The sequence below is a fragment of the Falco biarmicus genome, chromosome 2 (assembly GCF_023638135.1).
Source record: "Falco biarmicus isolate bFalBia1 chromosome 2, bFalBia1.pri, whole genome shotgun sequence".
Classification (NCBI taxonomy): domain Eukaryota; kingdom Metazoa; phylum Chordata; class Aves; order Falconiformes; family Falconidae; genus Falco; species Falco biarmicus.
In genome coordinates, this window is record NC_079289.1 from 117,040,685 (window position 1) to 117,059,669 (window position 18,985).

Here is an 18,985-nt window from a genome sequence, read left to right on the forward strand (position 1 = left end):
ATTGTACTGCTTACATAGGAGCTTTTCCCAACTGAATGTGTAGTACATCGAAATTCTGAAGATGTCCCCGCTTGTTGCAGGGGAGCTGGTCTCGGTGACCTTTAAAGGTCCCCTCCAGCCCAAACTATTCTAGGATCCTATGGTACTATGCAAGAGCATTGCTATGCCTCTAAAGAGCAAAGGCACTTGGAGCTCATTTGCCCACAATGGTTCTTTTTTTATCTCTGCAGCTGATTGTTTACATTAAGCAACATCTGTGAAAACCAAAAATGACCCAAACCCACTGAAATAAGATATCTGTAATAGGCACATTTAAATCATGTTGCTCTTCATAGACTTAATGCTCAAAAATGTGATGCATTGACAGCCCTTCACTGTTGACTTCAGATGTGGTACCACATGGGATATATTTTAGACGTTACATTCAGCCCATTTATGAGCAAACTGAAATTAGTCTTTCATCAGCTTGCCATCAATATGGCTGGCATTAAAGTCCATGTCCCATCTGTGCCACTGCAATTAAGGAGTGATAAAAGGGAGCAATAAAAATGACCAGGATCTTAAAAGTCAGGGCTGTGTGCTCACGTTCAAAAACTCAGGAAATTTGTGTTGTTTATACACAACAAGGAATGAGAAGGGACATAACAATAGTTTTGGCTAATCAACATTATGCTTATAAATAAGGTGGACACCAACTCCTTTTTCTATACACAAAAGGCAAACCAAAGTAGAGTTGCAAATTACAATAAAGGTCAGTTAGATCAGGAAAAAAATTCTAACAGTAAGGACACTTGGATGGCGCAAAAGATTTTTTAGGGAGACTATTAACTCTTCTGTCTTGGAGACTCTGAAGAACAAGCATGTCAAGAATGGTACCTAACAAGTTCTGTTTTGGGCAAGGGTGTGGACTTAATGACCTCTTGAGGTCAGTTTTCAGCTTTATTTTCTAAGGGTTCTCTGCTAGACAAAAAAAAAAAAAAAAAAAAAAAAAAAAAGCAAATGTGTTACAGGGTGATGACTTTTCTCTGTTGCTAACCCAGGCTAGATTTGAATCAAGAACACAGAAGTGAATGTCACCGTGTCTTATCACCAGCTGCTAAGCTGGTCCATCCTTTAGGCACGATACTGTGCTATTAATGGAATAACCAAAAAAAATTAGAAACAGGATATATCTTTATATACATATATACTACTAACATAGCACTTACATTACATCCATCATTTCCAACATTATTTGTATTTCAGGCTGCCAAGACGGGCAGCAACTCAGAAAATGAATTGTAAAACCTATTACTAGTAACTAATGGGTGCTGAGTTCTGTTCAGACTTCTTAATTAAAAATACTCAACCTCTGCAAGCCAAAATGACCGGTACACTTTACCAAGAGCAAACACTGCTTCAGTTCAAAGAGTAAGCCCAGCTCAATACTGTCAGAGCACCACAAAGAGGAAGAGCAAAGCACGTCTTGAAAACAGAGGGAAGGGAAAAAAAGGGCTTGAAATAAACCTTGTAAAGCCCAGCTTTGTCTTCTTTTCTATGTTTTAATGGTCCAAAAAGCTCTAACAAGCTAACCCCTTAACACTATTGTCAGTTACTGTCAACGGAGACTACAGCTATGATTTCATCAAGCAGTTCAGCAATCAATCCCTCATTTTGGACCGGAATCATGTGTCTGATATTTGTTTGACTTTTGGGAAGGGAAAGGTTACAGCTAATGTCCATCAACACAGTTCCATTTGGCCATGGCTGCAGAAATTAGAACTTGGGTGATTAAGTGGATTCCACAAGCGCCTCAAGGCCAGTGCTGCAGGAGACTAAAAGTTGGACCCTTCCTAACAACGGAGCTTACTGCTGTCCACGAATATAAAATGGGTTTATTTTCTTGGAAAATGATTTCACTGGAAAAATCTCACTGGGCAGCCCAACTATGTTAACCTTTGGCTCTTTTGTATACAGGGCACTATGGATGCTACATAAGCCTACCTGGTCAACACCCATAAGTGGCACGAGTTACGCTACATCTTTTGCCTGGAAATCATTATTACATGGTCCCGCTAGATGGACTGGATCTCATCAAATATTGTTTAGGAGGAATAAGGACTTGTGTTTGAGTTCGAGGGTGGAAAACCTGGCAGTGATTTTAAGAGATGAAGTTGATGGCTTTTCACATAAAGCCTTTCTGAAGTGTTTATTTTTAATTATGCTACACACACAAACATTGTATAACCTACCCTGCAGAGTGATAGGTCTATTTACGTGTGGAAAGCAAATAGATATTATTAGGAGAGCTGTTCATGATATAAAGATCTCTCTTAAGGAGATCTTAATTTCTTTTTAAATGGGCTACTTAGTGCATCAGTGAATGGCATTTGCTGTGCATTTAGACCCAGAGGACAAATAAAAGATGACTCTGAAATTAGCTACTCCCTTCACTTTGTTGTGTCTTAAGTCACGATTGCGCTGCCGTGCACAGAACTCCCTCGGAGCTGGAGAGTCAACTGAGCTGAATGTTTCATAAACATCATGAACCTCAGCAATGATCTGCAAGTGCTCCCTGAGACACTGCCAGCCTTCACAATAAGTTCATGGACCAGTAGTCCCTAAATTTTAGAAATACTTTGATTAACAAGAAGTTATCCTACAAGTATGTTTAAGCGTTGAAAGAAAAGCAAATGCTTGTTTTCGCGTTCAGCAAAGCACATAGTTAAATCCATCCCAAATTGAGAAAGTACTTTCTGTAGTATTCTTTTGCTATCCAATTGGCTTTAAACTTCTTAAGTGGTTTGCTGAACTGGGTCTGTAAAAACAAGTGAGTTGTTTTAAAATAAAAAATCGCTGTAAAGAAAAATCTGGAAAAGTGGCTCCTGAACTCAATTTTCTTATGCTTAGCCTCCCACCAAAATCCCTCGTGCTCTTCTGGAGGTTCTTTTGGACAAGAGTATTTCCTGATTGCATTTGGGTGTGTTTTCAAAGCTATGTAAGCTGCCCTCTCCTCTCAGAAACTTCTGGCTAAAGCTGTGAAAAATGACTTGGGAAAGCACCTCAGAAGATCAAGATTACTTGCCTGACTTGAAGGTCTCATTACTTACGTCACACTTCAATGCAGTTAAATGAATCCCTTCTCAAATCACTGTCTTCTTATAATTTCATTCACATTTGCATTTGTAACAGAGAAGGGCAGGAAAAGACCAAGTCATTCACTCCAATAAGTCATTGACTCAAGTAGGAGACAGGAAACACCTTTCTGCCTTGGGGGAGGAAAGAAGCGTTCTTGCAGAAGCAGCCTGGAACAACTTACTCTGAACGCAAAAGCTGCCCCGTGTTGGATGGGACAGCAGTGTGCAGTGATGCTACGAATGCGTTTTGGAAGCTCTGAGCACTCCATAGCCTTATTTTCATCTGGTTTTCCCTGCTTGGCTCTTCCTGTTGGCATCTCTGGCAACTGCTCAAGGAAATGCAGACTGTAACGCCGTACGTAGTTTAGGCTGCGTGAACCTGAGTCCCCGCCTCCAACAAATGGCGTTAATATATCTTCAGTTCATGCTTCAGTGTAGAGGACCTGCAGGAACCCTCTGTCGCTTTTACTGGCGTGGACAAACTTTTTAAACCACCTGAATCTTTTAGGACATATCCCTTTTTTGAAGCCTCTCAGAAAACTCCTCCTCCATTTTCAGAGGTCATATTTGGCCAGTTTGGGTTTACCTATTACTCCCATATGCATTCTGATTAAAAATAAGTCCAAACAATGAGCTTCGGGAGGGACAGAGAGCTGCTGGACCATGTCCAGAGAAGGGCAATGGAGCTGGGGCAGGGTCTGGAGCACAAGTCTTGTGAGGAGCAGCTGAAGCAACTAAGGTGGTTTAGTCTGGAGAGGAGGAGGCTTGGGAGAGGGGGGGATCTTATCACTCCCTACAGCTGTAGGAGTGATAATATAAATACAGGAGGCTGTAGGCAGGTGGGGGTCGGTCTCTTCTCCCAAGTAACAAGTGACAGGACAAGACGAAACATCCCCAAGTTGCACCAGAGGAGGTTTAGATTGGATTTTAGGAAAAAACTTCACTGAAGGGATGGTCAAGCATTGGAACAAGCTGCCCAGGGAGGTGGTGGAGTCACCACGCCTGGAGGTGTTTAAAAACCACGTAGATGGGTGCTCAGGGACATGGCTTAGGGGTGGGCTTGGCTGTCCTGGGCTACCGGTTGGGCTTGATGATTTGAAAGGTCTTGTCCAGCTTAAACGATGCTATGAAATATGACACATCATCCATTCTTGTGAATCTGTTTTCTAGATTCATATACTGCACAGAGCCCACATTTGTGAACAAAGGCCCCTGAGAGTCTGATAAGAAACATACTGCTCTTGGCCTTAGCTTTTCAGTAACGCCTTCTCTAGCCCCACAGCAATTCTCTGCTATGTGCAGTAAGCAGCGCTGCTGCCTTGACTGAAGATGATGGGGAACAGTGCACTCTTGTGGGGCAAAATTAAAACCAGCAAGAAACAACAATTCTACCTTTGCAGAAAATAACCTATCTTCATACGAGGTGCTGAGCAGCTGCAGTAAGACAAGATGAATACTGTTTCTTTTTACTGGGTAATTCAGGAGATGCACTGAGTACAGTAGCTTGGTTTTATGTGGTTTGGTTTTTTTTCCAACTGAAAACCTTTTGCTATGGACTAGGAGCCTGTCTCTCACATCTCATGATTTTAATTCAAATACTAGATTTAGAGAGAAGCAAGAAATCAATAATAAAAGAACCAGTAATTTTCAATGAATTAAAAATCAATATTACTTCTCACAAATGCTTTAATTTATCAGGAAAGCTAACACTTTATGATCTTCTGACTTGACAAGACAATCTGCCACTTCAAGAAGCAAACATGCATCTTGTCAGAAGCTACATGCTGCATTGCAACATGGAGAACTCAGTGTGACGAGACTTTCTGTAACCTGGCTCCTCTGCTACAAAATCTGCTCATTTTGACAGTTTGCCTTCTGTAAACTCAACTATCTATGGCGTCTGTATGGCTCAGACAATCAGTTATCAGACAGACAACCCCTTCCTCTTAAATCGATAATTCAAATCCAAAGCAGTGACCAAAATCAATCCAATGACCAAAGGTCACTGCAGTCTGATGGATGAGGGGTGACTGGTATGAAATGAGTTTGTGGTTTCATTCAAGGCATAATAGTCAACAGTCCTTTTAAGGGAAAAAAAAGAAAACGTCTTCACAGTTGATACCATTTTCTGTGCTGACAGATTTTAAAGAGAAACATAGAAGTGAGGCTGAACTCTCTTTTTCACTCCCAACAGTGCTGTGTCCAAGTGTGAGTTGATGGGTGTCCTTTGAAAAACCACCTTGCTATCTGCTTTCTCTGGGGACAAAAAAAAATAGAACTGTGTGCCTTTAACTTTTCCTAGGAGCCAAAGTCAGCTGTAAATATGCCCTACTAATTTGAAGACTTTACAATGTTTTCTTTCCAGCCGTAAGTATAAACCCAAAGATGTAAAACAGGATATACAGCAAAAAGCTATTTTTAATTCAGTATATCTGGTAGTCATTACCTGCTCCAACTACTTTATCGATGGATATATTAGAAGCATCTAGTTCCTTGGCAAATTCATGCACAGCTTGACTGGGATCCTCATAGGTATGCGGATCTACGTAAGTTCTCAGGCCTGGGAGTTTTACTGTGTAAAAACAAATTCAGAGAGAAAATGTTATTCAGACTTAATTAATCCTTCTAAAGAAAGCTCGTGAGACAATAGAAATCAAATCAATAGAAGAAAAAGGTATACTGCTTCTTCATATTAAACTGCTTTCCATGGGTCTTCAGGAATCTTAATATAGAATGAAACCAGAGACACTAATGTAGTTATTGCACAGAAGTCTGAAACCCTATTTTAAATATATCTGCTCTTGCCAAATTTAGCTGCTTTTCAGATATTAAAATATTACCCATCCCTCCCAGCTTGCTACATTTAGGTGCTGCCTTATACTGTCCCTCGCACGGTAACAACAAAGAGGCAAGGAATAAAACATGTGACGCTATGGTCAACCTGAAAAGTTGTTAGGAATATATTAAGGAGACCACATTAACTTATACTTTTTCTTTCAGAGTCCTCCAACAATGCATAAGAAAAGCAAATTATACATGAGCAAATGCACCTCTGCCTCAATCCCTCTGCTAGTATGCACAAGGATGGCAGCCAGTTGTTCCTGTTACTAAAGTCTGGTTCTAGTGCTCCATGTTATTTATTTCGTCCCCTTCCGTCGTTTCCCGGCCAGGGATTGCTCTCTTTGCCCGGAGCAAGCATCGCTTCAAATGACTGAAAGGTTTGAAGGGCAGTTTCGAGCTCTCCACATCCCTTCCTCCAGCAGGACTGGGGGCGGGAGGAACACATCACCATTCCCAACCTTTTTCTCCAGAAAAGATTGCTGAAGGCAAAGCAGTCTCATTCCTCCTCCCCAGCTCAAGGTCCTGCTTGCGCTTGGACCCAGTACCTCGTGTGTCCAACTCTGTGCTATTTTAGGACACAGAGATGATGGTTTTTTCAAGCAAAGTGAAATAACCGTTACATCCAGCTTGAATTTCTCTGCTGCTGACACAAACCCTGCATTCCTGGACATGTACTCTAACTTTTCCTAACTGTACCAGTTGGTCTTGTAAAAGATATTAACTCCTCCTACAAACACTGCCTTGACCTACTCAGGAATATCCCTTCCAGCTTGGCATTATTATACTGCGTCAATCTGTTGACTGCTAGAAGAGTTAAATCTTTTTTTTTGCTGGGGTTACACAGATGGGAGAAAAATACCTTTGGACTATTAGCGCACACCATTGTTTGGTCAAACAATCCCAAGTGTATGTAAAAGAAATAATAATTGATCTCACAGATATTTATTGGCCTCAGAATTGACAAAGAAATGATAAAACTGAGTTCCCAAGCTAATTGCCTGGAAAACAACGCAAACTAAGAGCCATGCTCCTAACACAAGGGCTGCGTGTGCACGGCATTAAATGCCAACTGTGTTTCCTTCAAGAGCCTGATGATTACAGAATTACTTGCAAGTAAAACAAAAAGTAATTGGCTGTATATTGCTGTTGGTTAAAAATCTTGTAAATGCTGCTTTCCATCCATGCTGAATGTACATTACAGGCTCCCTCATACCCCCAATAAAAATAACAACAATTAAAAGCTGCTGCACTGTGGGTTTTTTGGCTGCAGATTTTTAATGCTGACCCCAGAGGTTCCCAAGATCAGGTGATGGTGGCTGCAAGGAGAATAATCCCTTCACACCAATAATTAAGGGCAGCCTGTATGGTAACTGGCTTCTGTCATGAAAAACAGATAATAAACACATGCACATGTGTTAAGCTGTACTACTTTACAGCTCATTCTGTGCAAACATAATAATTTACATTTTCATTTTAACAGCATGAATTGCCCTAAAGGTAACAAAAAAATAAAAAGAGCCTAGCCAAAGAAGGCAAAGGGAGAGGATCTGAGGAGGTGAAACATTTTTGCTCCTTTGAAGTAATATTATAGGATTTGTAATAAGGCTGCAGGGAATAGTTCATGGCTGGGGCCTTTTTTTAAAGTAATTCAGAATAAACTGACTGAAATAAACCAGCTGCTGTATTTAAGATGCTGAAAGTTTACGACAGCCATGGAAGTTACTTTATCCTTTTTTAGTTCACAGGAGCAATTTGCTTATTCTTTGAGAAAGACTGCAATTTAGTAGAATAAAGTTTCAACAGCCACACACGTACATACATACAAACCCTAACAGATAAATATCTGCAAAATCAATAAACCATTTTCAAGAATTTCTAACAGGTCCACGATCAGCTCTGTTTCTTACTGCGTAGTGAATCAGCATGGCACTACTCAGAAAACAGTACATAAATATCTAAAGCCAAATTAAAAGCAATTTAATCCCCAGGAATTTAACAGCACTGACATGTTTAAGAATAGTGATTGCAACTTTCCATTGTGTGGGAGTAAGGAGAGCAAATTCTGACCTGTTATTTGTCTGTGACACTTTCTTTACTGGCTGCTTTTATTTTATAACCTCATTAAATTTGGATGATGAAGCATTAATTCTATGGGCCACATGTAACCATCTAGAGTTTTTTGAGACTAGTTGGTTAGGGGTTGTTGGGCTGCACGAGGCAAACCCTTGCGTGTCCCCCGACAGTGCCGGGGGAGGGGCACACGTGCTGGGATATGCATGCTCACGGCTCACGGGGGTAAGGAGGGGCTCCCAACGTGAAATAATAAAAATATGAACAGTCAGAGAACAGTTACTCCATTGTCACGAGGATTAGGAAGCAGTTCTAATTTCCAACTACTGCAGGTAAATCCCTCATTAAAATGTTAATTCAATTATATTTGGTGGGGAGGCATCTGATTATGGTACCAGCAGCTCTCTCCTTGCAGACGGTACAGCGCCACTGTTGTGTGCAAAAACCCACGTACGGGAACCTCACAACGTGCTAAGTGATAGAAATATATGGTTCAACATGGCTTACGTGGTGCAACAGGATTTTTATTTGGAGCTGAAACAGTTTCAAAGACAAACAACTGCTTCTTATTAAAACATGCTCATTAGACACCAAGAGTTGTGGGAGTGAAAAAAAGGAATTTCCAGACTTGGTGTTTTTGAAGGGTGTTATCTTCGCCCTATAAGGATGAAAAAAATCCAAAAATGCAGTGATAAAACCCCAAGATTTCCCCCTGTCCCTGCTCTGGAATTTTGAACTGTCACCTTCCTCTCCCCCCAGCTTTTCATGCTCCAAAACTAATTTATTTGTATTTTAAGGAGGGTGGTGTGGGTGGAGCTTTGGCTATGATCCAGTCTTCACCATCCACAGCCTCTCCATTGTGGCAAAGTGCTGCAGGGGGCTGCGCACCCTGCAGAGGGGATCCAGCGTCAGAGAGGAGCTGAAATGCTGCAGGATGACATTCCCCTCCAGCCACGGGCCATAGCAAGCTCTTTCCTGGTAGCCAGGGCACGTGCCTGGCCTCAGAAAATCAGTGCTTCTTCCCTTCAGTGTCTCCTGGACGGGATCTTGCTCCACGCTGTTCCTTTCACAGGGCACAGCTGAATGACCCCGAGCAGCCACGAATAAAGTCCCATTTAGACTTATTAAAAATAGGCATGCAAACAGCAGAAATAGACAGGCTTCGGGTCTGGCTTTTGAACATGTTTCAAAAGCAGCCCAGATTCCTCAGGGTGAGCAAAATCTCACATCCTTAACTCCAGACAATTTTTGTGACACAAAGATAATGTAAATCAAGAGAAAGGCTCCCTTAGTCCTGGATGGCACCCAAAGACAGCACAGACGTATTCGTTCCTGCAAGTGGGGAACCAGGACTTACTTGAACAAAACATGTTTGTAAACACAACTGGATTAAAAAAATGCCATTAATTCGTGAGACACTTCTTTAGTAGTTATTCTTAATTTAAGAAAGTACTCCAAATCACTTTTCAGCCTGTGCTTAGAAGAACTCCAAACTAAATTATTAGCGGGTCAATTTTGTCAAGGAAGCAATTTTCACAGTCCCTTCAGTAGTCATCAAGACAGGTTTCATTGATTTTATATTTTGCTTTGGGAAAAAAAAAAAAAGAAGTAATTTCTTAGACGTTATACAGCTGATGAGGAAGCTGAAGCTACATTCTGCATTTCAGTAATGCACAGCAGAATCAATATGATGTTGCTAACCACACGCATTGTTTGAACACAGACAGCGATGTTTTGCTTATTACTAACCTGAACACAGATGAAAGATTTTGAAACAAAGAATAATTGTTTGGGGAAAATCTCCTTACCCACAAGAGAAGAGATAATTCTCTTCCCAATTTCACCTTGGTTTAAGTGAAGTATGACTTTTTGTTTTAAATTGAAAAATACCAGTTATCTAGGGGATGAATTCAACAGATTGAGAAGCATTAAAAGGCTGCAAGTAACTTACAATGGCCATTCCCAAAATGCAGTCTTTTCTCATCAGTGCCATGTTTAGACTTCTTGTATCCACAGAATCTACAAGCAACAGAGAAAAAAGATTAATATAGAGAATTTTATATGTTCACTGCAGGTGGAAACAGAATAAAATGTTTTCCCTCCACAATTAAATGCCTGTTTGAAAGTTTAATGATATTTTCATTCTCTGTGCCCTATAGAGGCATGTTATGTTCTCAGGGAATTTGAGGAAATTGGCTAATGAGAGGATTTGTTGATTTTTGACCCCTACAGTTTAATTTTACAATTGCCTAAGAATGTGTTTATAGCATTTTTTAACAACTGCTGCATGATGGGGGCTGCTAACGTTAGCGGGCTCATTATCGAGCGCGAAGCAGTGCTCGGAGCTCCTGGGCAGCAGACAAAGGAGAAGGTGCAAAGCAGCCCTGCCGCTGCCCGACGCCACCCAATTTGCCACGCTCGTCAAGGCCCCTCGGGAAAATGGAAGTGGAAGCAACTCAGATGATAAACTAACCTCCCAATCAAGACGTACACCACAACCGTGAGGAGGATAATGGCTACTGCCGCTGAAATGGCAATCATTACGACCTGGCTATTCTCACTGGAAATGGAGAATGCTGGAAAGTTAACACAAAAATATATAAATAACCCCCCAACACACATATAACATTGATTACATATCATACAGGGAAGAGACAGATTAAATCATCACTGTAGAGCATTGTGTTTCCTGCCAAATATTTCATCTGCTAATTAATTTTTCATCAGACAAATAAATACAAGGGAAGAAAACCAAAGACTCTGGTCATCTTTGACAATTTACCAAAGCTGTTTCTGCTACTGCTGATTGTAGTAACTGCTGTTAAACTGATACTTATATACAAACATATATGTAAATACAAACATGCATATCATGACATACGTATATTTTGTCATGTTCAGTGAGGAATTTTTCCTTGGCAAGAAATTCCAGCCGGCCCATCATCACCACCCTTACTGTCACTTCTGTATGATGGGAAGTGATTTAATGCATTAAGCTTGATAGCATCCCTGTGCCAGCTGTGAAAAGCCGGAGGCACTCAGAAGCACATGGAAGGACTATCCATGGTTAATCAATGTCTTTCAGAAAAAGAAAGGCTGTTTTCTGCCTTACGCTGGATGCTTCCCTGTGGTCCCTAAGCATGGTGCCACGTGCACTGGACTGCTGTGCAATGGCAGGACACCTTGGGGTCTTAGGTGTTGTGAACAACCTTCAGCAGACACCTACCAGACTCCCCTGAACACAGCAGAATTAGGCTCCTCAGCGCTATGCTTCAAGTTAACTGTCCAAACTGAGCAGCAAGTTTGCACTCCTGGTCCCCACGAGTCAGGCAGTTTGTGGACGGGACTGCTTGGAGTCACACCGTTCCCCTGGGGAAGAAGCCTCTGCCTATTACAGTCCTGCGACTGCACTCACGTAGCTATAACTTAGCAATAGGAACAAAGTTATGCCATTTTTTGTCTCTCTGTGTAACTTGTACGCTCATTATTGAGATGTGCACTGCTGTCTCCCGTCACCTGCCACATTTTTGGACAGCTATTTTTTCTTTTTACTTTTTTTTTGTGATATTACTTTGCAGAGAAAACTCGTTAACCTCTAAATTATGAAATCTGTTATCACTGCAACTGACTTTTTCTCCTTGCTGTACTTATTTGTCCTATCTGGAGTTAAAGTTTCATCCAGTATGCCAAAGCTATGTGTCACCATAACAACAATTCCTAACTATTTTTTTAAACAAGAAGCCTGTCTGCTTTTCAGAATAAGACCTGATGCTACTACTCTAGGTTACAAGCTTGCTGTTTTTAGCAGAGCACTTCTTGCACTATGGCTTCTCAAGCCTTATCATGAGTACATGAATCAGCCTTATGAGATAGTAATCAGAATTATAGCCCTTAGTTGTGTCATAACTCTGAACAGCAGATATGAGTATTCTGTGGAAGTCTGACCTAAAAAGCAAACAGTCTTTATGCATCATCAGTCTACATCAGTAACCAGGCACTAGGTAAAGACTGACTTTTTGGTGCATGAAGCCACTTTCAGCTTCTAGCAGAGAGAAGGTCTGACTTACTCCATAGTTAACAAGTGATAAGAAAGTAACATTTAAAGACTGTGGGTTCTATTAAGACTTTTTCTGATATAATAACAGAACTTGTAAAGAATACCTATAAGGTCATCAGTTAAATAATGTTATACTAGGCACCAGAGAAAAGAAAAAGGAGTGCTGGACCAGGAAATAACTCCCCCCAGGCCACCCAGAAATGCAGTGACAGAGAGAAGGGACCCAAACAGCTCAGCTCCCTGACCAGCTGCTCAGCTGAGTGACCATCCTTCCCGGCCTGGGCATATTAGGATCATCTCAGGGCTACGCAGGAGCCATCAGCAATGCTCTGCAGTAGTGTGGAGAACTACACACTGACCCACAGGAGTGATGGACCAATATGACATTAATTCTCTAGGAGCAGTGGTTTATAGTCCATAGGGTTCAGGCCACAAACTTGGAACATTGCGAGGCTGTGAATCTGTTTTTCTATCAAACCTCCCCCCTTGGCAGGAGCCGTGGTCTAGCAAGGTATCAAGGCATGAGGCAGAAGCCGGGTAGGGAATGGAAAAAAATACCACCTGTGACAATTACAGTATATATACCCTTTATAGCATGTTTAACATTTAATGATAAAGTTATATAGTAACGTTACCCAGAAAGACACATCATAAATAGTTACGAGTTGCATTTACTAAACCAGAGAAGGAGTGAAAGCAGTCATTCGGATCAGTCAGAAACTGGCCAGGATGGTGGCATAAACCATTTGAACCAATACATACAGTCTGGACTGGTTTCGAATTCAAACTTGCGGCTGTTTGTCCCATATCCAGCTGCAGTTCGGGCTCGGATTTGGAAGATGTAGGTGGTATCAGGTTTGAGGCCGCTGATGGTAACGTTGGTGCCTTTGGCTCTCAGGATAGTATAGCTTGTCTCTTGTTCCTGCTTTTGGGAAGAGAAATCATCAGATTAAAACCTCACCCTAAAAAACAGGAACAGGAGGTGGTTGGTACAACATTACCACACATCACCTGGAAAGCACCAGTATAATTTTTTGAGTATTTATAGCCAGACAAATGCTTGTACAGCCATACAATTTCAATCAGCTAAAAATGTTTTGGTTAGCAAGAAATCTAAATCATTAGAGCTTCTACAGCCTTGTGCTATAAATCAAATAGTAGACATGTTGACTATATGCTATTTAATTAAATAGCTTTGCATCATTCTGTCTGTAGTCTGTAGCACAAGAAGAAAATCAAGATGAAAAAGTTATTTAAAAAACCATAAACCAGCTTTGCCTACTGCACTGAACTGGAAGTTATAAGAGGGCAACTTGGACATTTTAAGGCTCTGCAGAGCTATTGCAGGATGCAGTTTTTACTGCCTTGCCTTTTACAAGACAGCATTTACCTTTGTAACAGTCAGAAGAGAAACTCCACTCAGGCTCCTCACCTCAGCTCTGCCAACAGGCAAATATAAGCAGCTTTCTATTATGCTATAGAAAACTATGAGACTGATGCATCCATCCTCATGTGGGCAAACCCCTCCTGAACCTGTTCCTGAATGAGTCGTGGGTTTTAGCAGCCAGAAACGGGTGTTTGCTCCTTAGTGCTTTTTGCTGAAAAGCAAAATGTGTGTCCAGTACAGACAATACACTCACAACCACACTCTGCTTAATGGTCACCTATTTCTGTCATAGCAATGTTTTCTATAAAATGAGAAACTGACCATTTTGTAATTAATTAAGAAATGGACCGATTTGTAATTTGTAAGTATAAAGCTACTTCTGATAACAGTATGTCTCAGTCCCACTGTAAGTACGTCTTCTAAAAACTGAAGCGTGCATTTGGAGCCCAAGGTATTGCTTATTTTACTACAGCCATCCTGTACCAAAAGAGCATTTTTGGCTTCCTAAAAATGGCAGCTGGAACTGCCTCAGAAAGAATCTTGGACAGCAGCCACACATGTGGGGAACTGTGAGAATCTCAGTTGTTTAGGTTCCTAACCATGAACTTTTTTTTATTCTGGAGGCGGTGGGGATTTCATACGCTGCCCTTTTACTTTGAAAACGCTGAAATATACAAAAAACATTGAGTTTTGCCTGGCTGGAAGCAGAAGCTGAGTTAACGTATGTTGGATGAGAACAATCTCACCTAATTCCCCCTGTGTTTTTGGCATTGCATAAGCTTGCAAGGTGCTGACATTTCCACTTTGACAACACTTGAGTGCCACCGCACAAGTACAGAGGTTGGAGAACACCCAACACACGCATTGCCAAAGCCACGTGAAAACTGCAGGTGACCAGAGCTTTCCAGTGTGTTTGCCCTGCTGTGCTGTCTAGAGAAAGTTAGGTTTATTCTAAGTTAGGAGATGACCATCAAAAACGGTTCACTTGGGTGCTACAGAAGCCTGACTACCCTGCTCTTGACTGGCTTTGATACAGAAAGAAACAGAAACATTTACACCATAGTCAGGGAAATTGCCAGAATCTCCACATAATATTCAATATTATGCACGCGACTAATCACAGTGAAGGGGAGGAAGAACAAAACAAAACAAACAAACAAAAAAAAGCAAATAAGCCTGCGCCTAAATGTTACCATCCAGAATCAAAACCTCAGCTAGCGTGAGCAGGACCTAGTCTTCAAGGAATGATTCTAAAAATGTTTACCATGGCCCTTTTTCTTTGCACACTAAAAATAAAAAAGGAAATCAGCTTTGGACCTCCCTGTGGTTTCCTGATGCTTCCCTGACAAAAAAATTATGTTATAAATTCAGAAGAGAAAATTTACAGGAGGATATTCTAAGGAGCTAACAGGTTTGCCTAAAATTATTTATTTTTGAGCTAACAAAAGCCTAGTATTATAATTTGCAGGCTTGCTTTATCTCATCGTTCCGTTGAACGTAGGCAACTATTTTAATTTCAAAGACATAATAATCTTGTCTTTAAAGCATAAAATCTTTTGTGTATGCTATGACTGGACATTCATTTTGCTCTCACTTCAGGCTGCTTTTATGAAATGCAAACATTTCCTTTTTGTGCAGATACATACGTGCAAGCGAAAACATAGTCATGGCCCTGTCTATTAATAATCCGCAATGGAACTTGGAAAATAAACGTCTAAAACAATGGTATGGAGGATGTCATGGTATCTTAGTTTATGGTAAGCTTTTTACACACATATTTGGTAAGTCATTTTTTACATTACTAGTAATCAAATCTGTGAAACACCACATAAAAGCCCAAGTTTATCTTTCTTGGGGATGAAGGAAAATTTCAGAGATACAGCACTCTAGCTGCCATAAGCAGAAGGAATATGCAGAAAGGAGGGTCAGTCTTTGCCAAGCAGAACTTTAATCAAACACTCCGATGATAAAATTGAACTTGGATGCACAAATCAAATCCTTCCTGAATATTTCTGCGTAGTTTACTGGGGAGGCAAATCCCACTACTATTAGTATCTCATTTGCAAACATTTCTTTATACTTTTAAACTATGTTTTGCAAAAGACATATTTTAGATACATTTAAAATTTATTGTGGCAGTACTAGCAAGAGTGAGTGGGACGTCCTATTTCAGATAAGCACAGTGTTTATATTGCATGAGGAAGAACATTTTCTCCATCAGCTGCATCAACACTCGAGAGACCAAAACTGGACCACACATCTTTGGGGGGAGCCCACAGTCCCTATATTGCTTCTTCCCCTCATTGCCAGGAGTAACCCACCTGTTGATATCACTACAAACCTCGGGGAGTATACGTGGCCCACCTACCCTCAAAGCCGTAATAATAAGAATTTAAAAGTCGCTAAGTGCATTTGCATATAATTTACTTTTTCAGCCTCGGAAAGAGCATAAACTAGATATCATTATTTATTTGTTGGCTTTAACCAGTCTACTGAGCACATCATTTCAGCAATGGCAAAGGCAAATCTATTTCAGTGAGGTGAGACTGCAATTAAATTTCACACATTGTTTGCAGCAGATTCCGCCTTTAATAAAGTGTGTGGGATTTAGTTAGCATAAATATAAGCCACATATTTAAATGAAGCAATTAATAGTTTATGTGTGGTATTTAGGACATGGCTTTTTCTGTAGCTTTGCATGACAAGATAATCCTTCCAGAGAACATAATTATGTGAGCAAGGACAAGGAGGAAACAAAGTATCTGCTTGCATAATTAAAAAAAAAACAAACAACCAAACAACCCTGGCTTTTTTTATATGTGTGCTTTGATGGCTGAGACACTTAAAATCCAGCACAGCATTATATGGATGGACTAAACCAGGGTGTCATTTGGTACCATTAACTCAACATAAAATGCTATGCCTTACCATAAAACAAATGCCCAGCAGTTCCATACGGTATTCCTCTGAAAGAGGATGTTATTTCTTTTAAATCTTTTGAATAAATAGTAACTGGGGCCTCATGAGCAGGCTCTATAGATTTTTACAGAAAACACAATTCTATTCCAAAGACTGAGTCATGAAAAAGTGCCACTCTCGGTTCATAATGTTATGCATTAAAACCCCACAGGTTCTTTCCAAAAAGTTAACATTGTTTCCCAAAACTGAAGTTCCTAATTTCTCTAGAAACATCACGTAAAGCTCTATTCTCCCCTGGTTACACAAGCACAACCAGTGGTGAAAAAAACCTGAATAGGTTAATATATTACCCTTGCAGAAAATAAATGTTTTCCACGTACTTTCCGGCAATAATGCATTACAAAACCTACATGAAATCATAATTTAGATACAGGACATTCTATTTTTATTCCAAATCTATTCTAACATCCTGAATATCAGTATCATGCAGTTGCCCATAACTACGACACATTCTTTGAAATTCAAGAACAGCCTAGGAAAGGGAAAAGCATAATTGCACAGATAAGGTGTATGACAGCATTGAGCTGAGCTGTACTACTCTATTCATGCTGTATTTATTAATTTTGAAAAGATCACAAAAGATATGGCAAGCAAAAACAAGCAGGAGGGAAATGAATGGCTCAACATAAATCGTCTACCAACAATCAGGTCCGACTTGCCAGGAGAAATACCCCGACTGCTGACTGCGAAGGCTTTCTCCCCTAGCAGCTGCCACTGAACAGTGGTGGGGTTTGTGATGAGCACAACCAAGATGATTCTGAAACAGAAAATCAAATGGACTGGACCAGTTTGAAAAACAAGCTCGCTTTTCAAAGAAACAGGAGGGGAGAGGGGCTGCTTAGGGATCTCAGACTCAAAAGCAGCATCTTCCAAAGGTGTTTGGAGAAGGAATGAATAGCACCCGTCCAGCACGGGCTGCTTTGGCCTCGGGAAAGTTTGACAGAGCAGCCATTTTCCAGCTCTTACAGTTTGCAGACCTAAAAGGGGCAATAGATTAAACCCTCCTGACAATAAATTTGCTCTGCTTCGTTAGCTTTCATATACCCCGAGGAACAGCCTTCTGATTTCTTAAGGGATTGCAGAACACGTTAAATACACTGGTGTCAGGAGGTTGTTTTTAAAAACCCCTTTGCTCTGGATGGTCCGGCCCCTATTGTCAGGCAGTTGGCTCTCTGGTTTCAGAGAGCTGCCTGGTGCGTATGACCTCTTGATCACAGACTTCAAAGGGAAGAAACATGTGGAAGATCAGCCTCGTATGACTGGTTGTCTTATGAAGCTGTCTTACGACAACCAGTTGCTCCCTAAAACTGGATACACTCGATGGGAATAGAAGCCACGTACTTATTCTGTGCATACAATTTTCTTGAATAAAACAAGCCTATTTCAGTGTAAAATGACGATCAAAACCCCACAAAAAAACCAAATACACAAATAAAACTTCTCAGCTGATTTGTTAAAATGAACTAAATGCATTCAAGGGGAAAAAATTGTTCCTTTGGAGCAACTAAAGCCCAAGAGATCATCTTAAGGCCACGATGTACAAGACAGCCCTGTGTAAGACCCTGCACCCTGCAGTACTCGCAGCCCCCCAGGCAGGGACTGCTGCTTGGGGTGGCTGGAGATGGAGCTGCGACGGGGCTGCTGCAGCTTTAGGAAAAACAAAGGTCTGGGCAACAGCAGCGAGAGCAGGCAGGTAGGTCTTAAGTGAAACACAAGTTAGTCATGCATGGAAACAACGTGGCTTCACCAGGTTGCAAGATGGTGCAAGAACTTCAGCCAGGTGAAGTTCTAGGATCTTTCAGGCACAGGCTTTTACTGAGGTCAGTAGCTCTCCCAAGCCTTACTAAAAGACAGCATCTCTTCCCTTTTCTTAAAAATATTGGAAAGAAAAAATTCCAAATAATTCCTGTATCCTTTCACTGCTGAGGATGTCTAAAGAAAGACAATCTGATGTACGAGACAGTTCTCTTTTACTTCTCAAGCCCAGGACCTGGACTTGGTCCTGTCACCATTGAAATTAACAGACGCCACCCCACCCCACCCCCCGCCAAAGTACAAATCCATAGGGTACTGCTTTATAAGGTGAGACTGAACTGAAATGTTTAGGAAGCTTTCTTTATCCCCTTTTATCAGTAGCACAACGTATGTTTAGATTTTTATCAAGGTCATTGAAGGTCCAAGTGCTCATCAAAAAAACCCTCTCAAAATCAGATGACATAGCAATTTGGGAGGAATCTTTACAGAGTACAGCCCTCCCATTCCCTTCTTCATTCCCTTCTTTCAGCTGAAGATCAGGCGTGGACTATCAATACCACATTGCTTCACTGGTAAGCTCCATAAAAATACTTCCTAAAGGTTAGCAGAATACCCATGGATTTTTTTTAAGAGCAGTTTATAAGTGGATATTAGCACCATGTATTCCCTGGTATGGGTGACTGACTTCTAGATATGAACAGCATTAGTAAATGCTAAATTAAACCATTATTTCTGACATCTTTTCAAAATCTGTCAACTTCAGTAGCAATACGCATTTTA

The 18,985-nt window shown here is 40.8% G+C and overlaps 1 protein-coding gene across 2 annotated transcripts in view; it reads right to left on the reverse strand.

Annotated features, from left to right (window-relative positions):
* Positions 1-18,985, reverse strand: part of EPHA3 (EPH receptor A3) — a 231,283-nt gene that overhangs the window by 40,614 nt on the left and 171,684 nt on the right. The window contains exons 7-10 of one of the 2 annotated variants that reach the window (XM_056329548.1): positions 12,847-13,006; positions 10,501-10,603; positions 9,979-10,046; positions 5,563-5,688 (exon numbers count right to left, since the gene is read on the reverse strand). In XM_056329548.1, the coding sequence (XP_056185523.1) occupies positions 5,563-5,688; positions 9,979-10,046; positions 10,501-10,603; positions 12,847-13,006 (457 nt within the window). Of the gene's footprint in view, positions 1-5,562; positions 5,689-9,978; positions 10,047-10,500; positions 10,604-12,846; positions 13,010-18,985 lie in introns of both variants that reach the window. The other variant, XM_056329547.1, reaches the window with a different exon arrangement.